Source organism: Octopus bimaculoides, chromosome 24 (assembly GCF_001194135.2).
Source record: "Octopus bimaculoides isolate UCB-OBI-ISO-001 chromosome 24, ASM119413v2, whole genome shotgun sequence".
NCBI classification, from domain to species: Eukaryota; Metazoa; Mollusca; class Cephalopoda; order Octopoda; family Octopodidae; genus Octopus; species Octopus bimaculoides.
Genome location: NC_069004.1, coordinates 17,205,070 through 17,215,914, shown reverse-complemented (window position 1 = coordinate 17,215,914; position 10,845 = coordinate 17,205,070). Strand labels below are relative to the sequence as shown.

General features: G+C 36.7%; 1 protein-coding gene across 3 annotated transcripts in view; it reads right to left on the bottom strand.

Annotated features, from left to right (window-relative positions):
• Positions 1 to 5,066, bottom strand: part of LOC106879130 (uncharacterized) — a 74,801-nt gene extending 69,735 nt beyond the window's left edge. For 2 of the 3 annotated variants that reach the window (XM_052976349.1, XM_052976350.1), the window contains exons 1-3: positions 4,982 to 5,066; positions 4,129 to 4,194; positions 665 to 774 (exon numbers count right to left, since the gene is read on the bottom strand). Coding sequence is in view for 1 of the 3 variants with exons in the window: in XM_014928568.2 (XP_014784054.1) it covers positions 665 to 774; positions 4,129 to 4,194; positions 4,982 to 5,047 (242 nt within the window). In the remaining 2 variants the exon portion in view is untranslated. The remainder of the gene's footprint in view (positions 1 to 664; positions 775 to 4,128; positions 4,195 to 4,981) is intronic. The other variant, XM_014928568.2, reaches the window with a different exon arrangement.
• Positions 5,067 to 10,845: the final 5,779 nt, after the last annotated feature.

Below are 10,845 nucleotides of genomic sequence, written 5' to 3'. Positions count from 1 at the left end.
TTACATTACAAATCAGGTTGAAGAGGAATGGAGAATCGGTAAGATTTGTTAAATCCGAAACCAGTACCTGTTTAATAGTGTTTTTTTAGGTGTTTTAAATGTCTTGCCCGCTTACGTTTTGGTATACTGCTATATTTCATGCTGAGAGCAATTTAGGTCTTAATAGACACAAGATGTGATCTATTTCTAGCACATTAATTGTCCACGTTAGTGGTCAACGTTATTTTTAAAAATATATATATATATATGTATGTCTGTGTGTATTCTGGTCGCAGTCAAATGAATGAAACAAGTGAAAGAGTAAAGAGTATATATGTTTATGCATGTCTGTTTATCTGTATTTTCCACATCATATCAGTCACTTATTTCTTTGTCATCTCTTTTTTCTTATTACTGCTCTGTACTCAAATAACACTTCATTCAGAAAAATGTATACGGAGTTCTACACCAAGTTATTAGTATCACAATGCCTAAGCAAAATATATATAAACATACATATACATACACAAATATACATACATACACATAAATATACACATACACATAGATAGGTAGATAGATATACAAATATACACGCACACACATACAACCATATATGTACATCAAATTTTTGAAACAAAAGTAAATAAAGAAAATAACAACAAAATAAACATCTTTTCCTTACTGTTGGAAAGCAGACTCATTTAATGCTGCCTCATATAACATCTGCCGGGCCATCTGTATGCTAAGATGCGATTTCCTTACCCTCACCTTTGAATCTTGAGTTTTGGTGAGCTACAATGATAAAAATTATATATATACGGAAACTGAAAGAAGCCTGTTGTGTGTGTGTGTGTGTGTGTGTGTTTGTGTCTCCTTGTGTCTGTGTTTGTTCCCCACCACCGCTGGACAACAGGTACTGATGTCTTTAGATTCCCATAACTTACCGGTTTGGCAAAAGAAACCAATAGAATAACTATCAGATTTTTTAAAATAAGTACTGGGATCAATTCCTTTGTGACAGGGAACATGGCTGCAGTCTAATGACTAAAATAGGTAAAAGATAAAAAAAAAAAAGGTAATATATATATATATATATATATATATATATATATATACACACATACAGGGTGCAATGGGTAAATTGTCACTATTCTATATTTTCATGCATGTGCATTGTTTCATTATATTTCAAGCATGTGCACTGTTTGTTTTTGATTTTGTTGACTACAAGTATAGTAGGGCCAGTTGGGCACTGTCTGTGAGAAAAACAGCACCATGACACAATTCACTCTGCCAGAAATTTAGAAACGGCATGCTGTGCTGCTTGGCATTTGCACCAGAAGCTCCAATATGAACATTTCAGAGCATTTGGATGTCAATCTGAGGACAGTGCAGAGGATTTGGAATGAGTTGGATGAGTCTAATGGTGATTAGGAAGGTATGGCAATTCGGAAAACTCACTCTGATTGTTCTGAGAAGAAAACAACTCCTGAATTTGTTGGTGAGATCCAGGCCATGATTGCCAACGATCCCTCCAAGTCAATCAGGTCCATCGCCAGGAACATGGGAGTGTCTGAGTTTCTTATCAAGCAGGTAGTGCATGAAGACATTCAGTATTCCACATACAAGATGAGAAAGGGCTAATTTTTATCCCAAGCCATCTAAAACAAGAGGAAAGACCATGCTATGAAGCTTTTGAACAAGCTCAAGTTTCCCCTCCAACCAAACATGTTTTGGTTTCTCTCAGACGAGAAAAATTTCTGCTAGGATCAGATGATGAACACATAAAACAACCTTGCCGTGTCTCCAAAACATTCCAGCTACTGAAAGTCCTATAACAATGGAAGAGTGGCAACGTATACAGACCTAACCAGGTGGAAGCACACTTTTACAAATATGCACGTAGGTGACAGGAATCTTACCCTAGCATCACTGTTGTGTCTTCCTATGACAGGGATCAACTCTGGTGGAGATGCTTGTGACTGAGCAGCCCCTTTTAGGGAGAGCAGTACTCACATGAATTCCTAGGAAAGTACACTAGACATATCAATCCAGCAGAAGTTACAACTTCCATTTGTCACCTTTGCTTTAAACTATGCAGATCTGCAAAAGGACTGAATAGACATCTGACAGGTCATGGATAGAAAGTCAGAAATGTCATTAACAACAAGGAAGCATAACAAGACAGCAATCATCAGTGAAGATGGAGCAATCACCACACATGCACACACACACACACACGTCTATGTGAAAGTCTTTGTGTCTGTGTTTACCACTCTCAACCAATCACTTGACAACTGGTTTTATTTACATCCTTGTAACTTAGCAGTTCAGCAAAAGAAACTGATACAAGAAGAGCCAAACTTTGAAAAAAAATGAAACATAAGTACTGGGCCAATTTGTTAGACTAAAACCTTTTAAGGTGTTGCCCCAGCATGGTCACAATCCAATGACTGAAACAAGTAAAAGATTAAAAGACAAAAGCAAGATTACAAAGCCTCACTATGCATTAAATAAAAATGTAAATATATTTTTTTCTATGCTATTGATGTGTGGGGAAAAAAAAAGAAAGGAAGTTTTCTGATAAACTATTTCATAGTTTGTTGACCTCAAGAATGATGCACCTGGCTTCCTTTCACCAACATTTGAACAAAAGGACACTAATGAGGGCCACAACAAGCAGAAACCTAAGTTTCAAACATATTACACACAGCCACCCAACCAATTACTATTGCTGTTCTTGGAAACTTTGTTTTCCATGGTAAAAAGAAGTAAATTTAAGAGAAACAGAAACCAATTCCAACAACAATAACTCTTAAGTAAAATTAGAAGTTTCGATGAGAACCTGGGTTTGCAAAGACCACTGGAAACCTATACCATATTAAGTACACAAAAATTGATGAAGAGTGATACTGTGTTTCAAAAGGTTTGCTTTCTAACCACATGGTCCTGGCACCTTGTGAAAGTGTCTTTCACTAATGGCTCTTTGAACAAATAACTTCTATTATTGCCCCAAGCTGACCTAAACCTTACAAGTGGATTTGGTGGATGGAAACTGAAAGAAGCTTATTGTATACATGTATATCTATGTGTGTGTATGTGTCTTTATGTTTGTGCTTGCCCCCCACCGCAAGTTGACAACCGGTGTTGGTTTATATCACCATAACTTAGCAGTTTGGCAAATAGATACCAATAAAATAAGTACCAAACTTTAAAAAAATACAAAAACTAAGTACTGGGGTTGATTTGTTCAATTAAACCCTTGTAGGTGGTGCTCCAGCATAGCCACAGTCCAATGACTGAAACAAGTACAAAATTACATTAAAATTTAAAAAAACAAAAGCACATAAACCTCTGTGGACAATATAAGAATAACTGGGAAAATCAGAATCTTGGATCATACCGATCCTCTCAAGCCCCAACAGCTGTACTTCATACTGTGAAGTCCTGCTATTAGATGAATCAATCTGACCAAGTCATACATAGGCAAGATCAGTGTGAAGACTTTAGGTAGAGCAAACTCACCTTATCCAGCAGGTGAGTACAATAGAGATAATTGAGTGATTCAGAAACATGGAGAATAAAACTTGAAATAGCTTATCCAGTTCAGCATAGATAATTACTATGACTCAATCATATTCTCACTCCTAAAGAAAGCCATTAGTTATGCTAAAACAATCACCCACATACTACATGCTAAAAAGGCTGTTGTTAACTTTTATAAATTCCTCACTGCAGAAGGATGAAAGGGAAACATTGAACATGATGGACTCTGAACTTAGACTATAAATAGAAAGAACTAAGTACCACAAAACATTTTATTTGATGCTTTACCGAGTCTACCATTCTCAACCCACAACGGTAATAATAACCCTTTCAACTATAGGCACAAGACCTGAAATTTTGTGGGAGGGGACCAGTTGATTATATCGACCCCAGAACTTAAGTGGTACTTAATTTATTGACCCCGAAAGGATGAAAGGCAAAGTCGACTTCAGCGGAATTTGAACTCAGACGAAATACTGCTCAGCATTTTGCCCGGTGTGCTACACTAACTTTTTTTCTGGCTTGCCACAATAACAATAGTGAAATGATAAAGTAAAGATGAAGACTGAGTTTGAAGAGGCCTAAATAAAATAATAATACCTCCTTAAAATATTGCTTGAGAATTTCCGGTTCATTACAGATACTGGGCTTCTTCGTCCAATCCACCTGTCAATGTAAAACGAAGTATAGAATTAAGGAAACAGAGATATATTTGAGGAATCCCAGCCCCAAACTCTACCTTTATAACCCAAAGAAATGGTTGTTCAAATATAATTTCAAGCAGCTCCCCTGAGTGCAAATGCAACTTTAGTAGCATGAAATTTATCAGGCTAGAAAGAAGATCTAGACTATTTTTTTCTGGTGGATCCCCATGGCCATTCAATGTTTACAAACTAATTATATAGTTACTACTTTCAAAAGTCACTCATTCACTTGTATAGGTTGAACTATGTAAATATCAGAGAAAGAAACCTAGCTATTTCTGTCATACATTTAAACCAGGGATGGGCAAAAATTTCCAAAGAAAAAGGTCTGCAGGCAGAGATGGATATGAATAATTTTTACACAGCATCTTCTACCATTTTTCAGCTTTTGTTGCATATAAATATTATTTCGATACATGCAATATATTTTTAGTTGGAGTGTAGTTGGGTCTCAAGGGGGTGGTACAAACCTAGCAATGTGTTTTATAGTGGAAACAAAATTTCCATACAAATGGCAATTGCTGAATAATTTCTGTTCAAGTCTGACCGCTTTCACTCGTAATGGAAACGTCAGCTATGTCGCAAATAGGCATACAGGTATTGTATAAATGTTGTAATTGAAAAACTTACTATATTCAGTAAATACTAGTACATCAGCTTGCAGATGCAATAAAATGAGTTCATGTGGTTTTCCCCATCCCTTATTTAAACACAAAGATAAAACATATACAAATCGTTTCTTTCTTTACCGAAAGAGCCTTGAAATATCTTCGATAATGTATATCTGCATTACACTGTAATGTGCTTTTCTTCATTATGGCACCAAAGGTTTCTGGTTAAAAGAAAAAAATTTTAAATAAATGGAATATAAAATCAGGATTTGTTTCTCTTCCTCTAACACCAAATTATCTGAGATTCAAAAGTAAATGTCTTTTATCTTTTACTTGTGTTGGTCATTGGACTGTGGCCATGTTTGGGCACCATCTTGAAAGGTTTTACTCAAATGAATTGACCCAGTACTTATTTTTATAAGCCTGGTACTTATTCTGTTGGACTCTTTTGCTATATGACTAAGTTATGGGTACATTAACAAAGCAACCCCAGTTGTCAAGAGAAGGCAGGGGACAAACACACAGACACACACACAAATGCAAGGTTGTATCAAAAAGTTTCTGGGTTAGTTCTGTAGTGCAACAACAGATGGCAGCACACAGTTGTGTGTGCAGCGAGAGCTAGCAATGACCTTCATGGGGCAGTGTGCCAAGTGATATCACTGTGTCTACTTTGCAAGTTATGAAATTTGTGTTTTTTGATAATGTGTATGCTGTAGTCTGTGATTTTGTCATAGACAGGAACAAAGACCCAATGCGAAATTTTGCATTAAACTTGGTAAGTCTGCTACAGAGACATTGAACATGCTTCAGTAAGCTTATGGCAATGAGGCAATGGGTTGTAGCAAATGATTTGAGTGGCACAGGCACTTCAAAAGCTGAAGAAAGTCTTTGGAAGACGATGTACGATCTGGAAGACGATGTACGATCTGGAAGACCTGTCACGAGTGTCATTCCCAGAAATGTGGTATTGAGCATTGAGAATTCATCTCTCAGAGCCAGACTGTCAATTGAGAGTTCTGCTGCAACATTTTGAAGTTTTTGAGAGACGGATCTGTGGAGCACAAAGAATTGGATTCTTCAATAAGCTCTCCTCACTTGTGAGTTTCATGCCAAAATCAACATATTGCTTCCGCACCCTCCCTGTTCACCAGATTTAGCACGTGCGGATTTCCATCTCTTCCCTAAGATGAAAATGCAGCTCAAAGGTTGCCATTTTAACACCAATGTCAAGATTCAGAGCGAATTGTAGGCTAGATTCCAAAAGTGGCAGGAATGCTGGGACTGGTGTATTGCTGTGCAAAGTGACTATTTCAAAGGAGATGATGCTAAAACTTAGGTAACTAAGCTATTTTTTATTAAAGATAAACTAGTCCAGAAACCTTTTGGTACCACCTCGTATATAACAGGCCTCTTTCAGTTTCCATCTATGAAATCCACTTACAGGGCTTTGGTTGGCCTAGGGCTATAGCAGAAGACACTTGCCCAAGGTGCCACACAGTGGGACTGAACCTGGAACCAATTAGTGAGAAAACAAACTTCTTATCACACAGCCATGCATGTACCTATATAGTATGAATTTAAACCCCTTCTAGATCCCAATCATTTCTGTAACTACCAACTGGTTTTATGATACATAACTGAATTCTAAAATGTTTGTAGTTATTAACATTTTAAGCAAGAACTTTTTCTTGAGATTTTCTTCAATTATTTGACAAAATCCTACCAAATTCTAAACTATTTCCAAAATGAATTGAAAAGCATGGACAAAGTATTTAAATGGAAATATGGTAAAAAAAAAAGGTGGGGTTAAGGATTAGTGTTGAATTCTGTGATGGAACCATGAAGATTTTAGAGAATAATATACCATTATCTGCTAACTAGAGACATTTTTACACCAATTTTCAGTTGTTTATAAAAATGAGAGCTGAAAGATTAAAAACCATCAAAGAAAATTAAGATGTGATTCATATATGTATCTTAGAGATGCCATCAACAATAATGCAGCTGGGGAAGACCTTGACCAACTTTGCATTCCTCCTTCAATTCCTACAGGTAATGCACATAACATGCATCAAACAACATAAGATGTAATGACATATGCTTGCACTTTGGTCAACCTGACCTATTTATCACAATTAAAATCAGTTACTACCTGGACAACCGTACAAAATATTATATCAGATATGACCACACAGTCAGAGTGTTTTGCTGAAGCAATTAAACCTGATGAATTTCATGATAAAATCCAAAATTTTGAGTCCAAAAAGATGTCAAATATGTTTACATTTTAATTTGACTGACCAACAAAATTCAGCTAATCAAATTGATTCCTTTATTTCAGCAGAACTTCTGGACCCTAATACAGACAAACATCTCTTGAACTTGAGATACATAGTCCATGGGATTCTCTAGATTTCAAATTACCTTGTATGAAGGATAATTAATGGACAAAACATTATCATCCAAAACCATTTTTAAATTACACTCTATCAGATGATTATCTTTCATATCGTTTTCTACTCAAGGCACAAGGCCTGAAATTTTGGGAGAGGGGCCAGTCGATGAGATTGACCCCCAGTACGCAACTGGTACTTAATTTATCCACCCCGAAAGGATGAAAGGCAAAGTTGACCTTGACAGAACTTGAACTCAGAACATAAAGACAGATGAAATACCACTAAGCATTTTGCCCGGCATGCTAACGTTTATCTTTCATATTGCAAAAGAAAACCTGATGAGGAAGGCTTTACAATAAGATTTGAACAAAATATAATCTATGTATATAAAACTCAGTATGTCTGTGTAAACCTACATAACTTTTGAAGTTCGCAACCGATTTTCCCCAAACTGGGAACATATATTACTTACATTCCAGAGTTGGTTTTAGACTCTTAAAATTTTTTACACAATGAGTTATGGGGCCTCTGGGGGCAGAAAACTCCCTTTTCTGGGGTACATACGACTAATGTGGTAATGCTTTGTGAAGTAACTCCTGGAAATTGATTGCCTCCCTTACATCCATTGCAATTAATCCATTTAGGAATGTTACTAAGTAATGCTTTTTCCATTGAGCGTTTTTCATCTTTTTAAAATATTGATCTCTTTTACTCTTTTACTTGTTTCAGTCTTTTGACTGCGGCCATGCTGGAGCACAGCCTTTAATCAAGCAAATCGACCCCAGGACTTATTCTTTGAAAGCCTAGTACTTATTCTATCGGTCTCTTTTGCTGAACCACTAAGTTACGGGGACGTAAACACATCACCATCGGTTGTCAAGCGATGGTGGAGGGACAAACACAAACACACAAACATATATATATACATATATACGACGGGCTTCTTTCAGTTTCCGTCTACCAAATCCACTCACAAGGCTTTGGTCGGCCCGAGGCTATAGTAGAAGACACTTGCCCAAGGTGCCACGCAGTGGGACTGAACCCAGAACCATGTGGCTGGTAAGCAAGCTACTTACCACACAGCCATTAATTAATGTTTTTGAATGACATTTAATTATTAACATAACAGTGTCATCTCAGTTCATTGTGTGTATTTCTTAAAATTTGCTAAGATGTTGATATTATTTACCTTTTTTATTGACATTTCATCATTAACGTACAACTGTCTTCTTAGTTTATTACATCATATTTCTTCTTAGTTTATTATATCATTGGTTGAAAAACAGTAGTAGCAGAGAAATTGAAAAGGAGAGCAAATGAAATGTCACATGAAACTTCAATTAGACAATCACAAAATGCTGCATGTACAGCTACTGCAAGAGCAATGGAAAGCTATGAGCAGCGTAGTATTGACCTGACCAAGAATGCTGCTTCAGCCAATCCCCACCCCTTACCACCTCATTTCTTTCATGTAGATTTCTCTCATGTAGTGCTGGTGAGCATGCCCACAGGCTTAATTCATCACATAGATGTAGTTCTTATGTCTGCTGATTGATCAGCATGGTAGCGACAGCCACAAAGGAAAGTATATCCACTGAGAGCTTTTTGGTGCATTCAAAAATAACATACCCCTCACCCACTTTTTCATGACATGGTTAGGGCCTGGAACTTACCAAACAGACACATGACATGTTGAATTAGTGCTTCATTTACTCCACAAATCTTTTGTCATCAACGCTGCTCTTCCCTCTATCACATTTCAACTTAACTGTACCAGGATATACAAACTATGCCATTTAAATCTCAAGCAACGCCGGGTATGTCTGCTAGTTGCTAATAAATGGATTGTACGTCACTGCTCTCTCTTGACAAAAGCTTTTATTAAAGTACATATTAAGGTTGTATTTTGTAACTCTGTCAAGTCTATCAAGTATGTGAACAAGGGATCTGATGTAGTTAAGTCTGATGTACAACAAACTATACCTGATGAAATGACAAACTATCAACAAAGTTGTTACTTAAGCAGCAATAAAATATTTTGGGAAATGTTTGGCATTCCCAACCATGAAAGATATTCTACAGTACAGTAACTTGCAATTCATTTAGAAAATAGACTGATAAAAAACCTGCTTAGTAATAAGATCTTGCTTCAACAGAAACTATACTTACAACTTTTTTTACACTATGCCAAGAAGATATGTTTGCTTAAACTTCATTGTATCACTTGTTACCTTATTATATATGGAACAACAGAAAATGGAGTAGAAGAGAGGATGCAAAGTTGAAGGTCATCCACAGGTAAAATTTGTCTGCACTTTAGGCAGAGTCTAGACTAGTCATCCCAACCAAAATTCTTTTTAAGAATGTATCTGCATGAAGTTATAGGTCCTAGATCTTCTGAAGATCTTAGAACAGCTGATGGTCATATTTGTGTTGCATTTAAAGAGAGAGAGAGGCATGCCACAAATGTGAAATACTAGAAGATGATAGTCAAAGGGAAGTCACTTTAAAAAAAGCAGCCCTAACCAATCCCCAAAGCAGTCAAGAGATTTATTTGCTATTTTGTTGAAAACCTGTGATATAGGAGTTGACCCTTTACAATTATGGAACAACTACAAAGATGATTTTGCAGAAGATTCTAAGCACCAAGTTTAGAATCTTGCCAGCCCTGATATTAATGTAATTTGCACAAATGAAATGCAAAACAAAGCCTTAATTGACATAGAAAAATAAAGCATCAGTGGATGGAGTGGATAACAAGAGACTAGAAGAATAGCAAGCTAGAGACATCCAGCTATATTACAGTCTTCAGAGCCTGAATTCTGAGCACATTGTTTTATGGCAAAGAATAGTATCACTACACTTCTCATTTTGTGTAGACTGACATGCTTCTTAGATATCAAGAAGGTTGGATTTGAATCACCAATAATAGGATCCTGGCCAGTATCCAGATACCATGTTCTGTTGCAACATCTCCACACACTGGGTCATACACACTGCATGCTAAATGTGAGAATCCTCAAAGATATGCTGAATGGGGTGAGTCCTCTAGCAATCCCATCTTCATTTCAAAGATATCTGCAAGCAAGACATGAAGTCACTGAATAAGAAAGTTGAAAGATGGGAGGACATTGCAAAGTGACCGTTCTGATTCGAGGCATGGAATAAGGCAGATTTTTTTTTAAATTAAGAAAACTAAAGCTTATTGGTGAATGAAAGAAGAGAGAGAGAGAGAGAGAGAGAGAGAGAGAGAGAGAGAGAGAGAGAGAGAGAGAGAGAGAGAGAGAAAGCACTATACTATCAAATGGTGCTTCTAATGTATTTGTGATTCCTGTTGTGGGGACCTCTACTGCCACTGCAGATGCTACTCTGCTAACAAGACTAAATCACAACTTGCCAGGTGAAAATCAACGATTTTCCAAGACTAACAGATGTCAGACTATGTGTGTATATGTGTGCATACCACTATGTGTAAATGTATGTATCTATGCACATACATGTGTGTGTGTGTGTTTGTATTTTATAGTTCTGATATTCATAAAAGATAGCGTAATTCATAACAAAGATAACAGGACAAGTAAAGAACCATAACCGTTCCCCCCC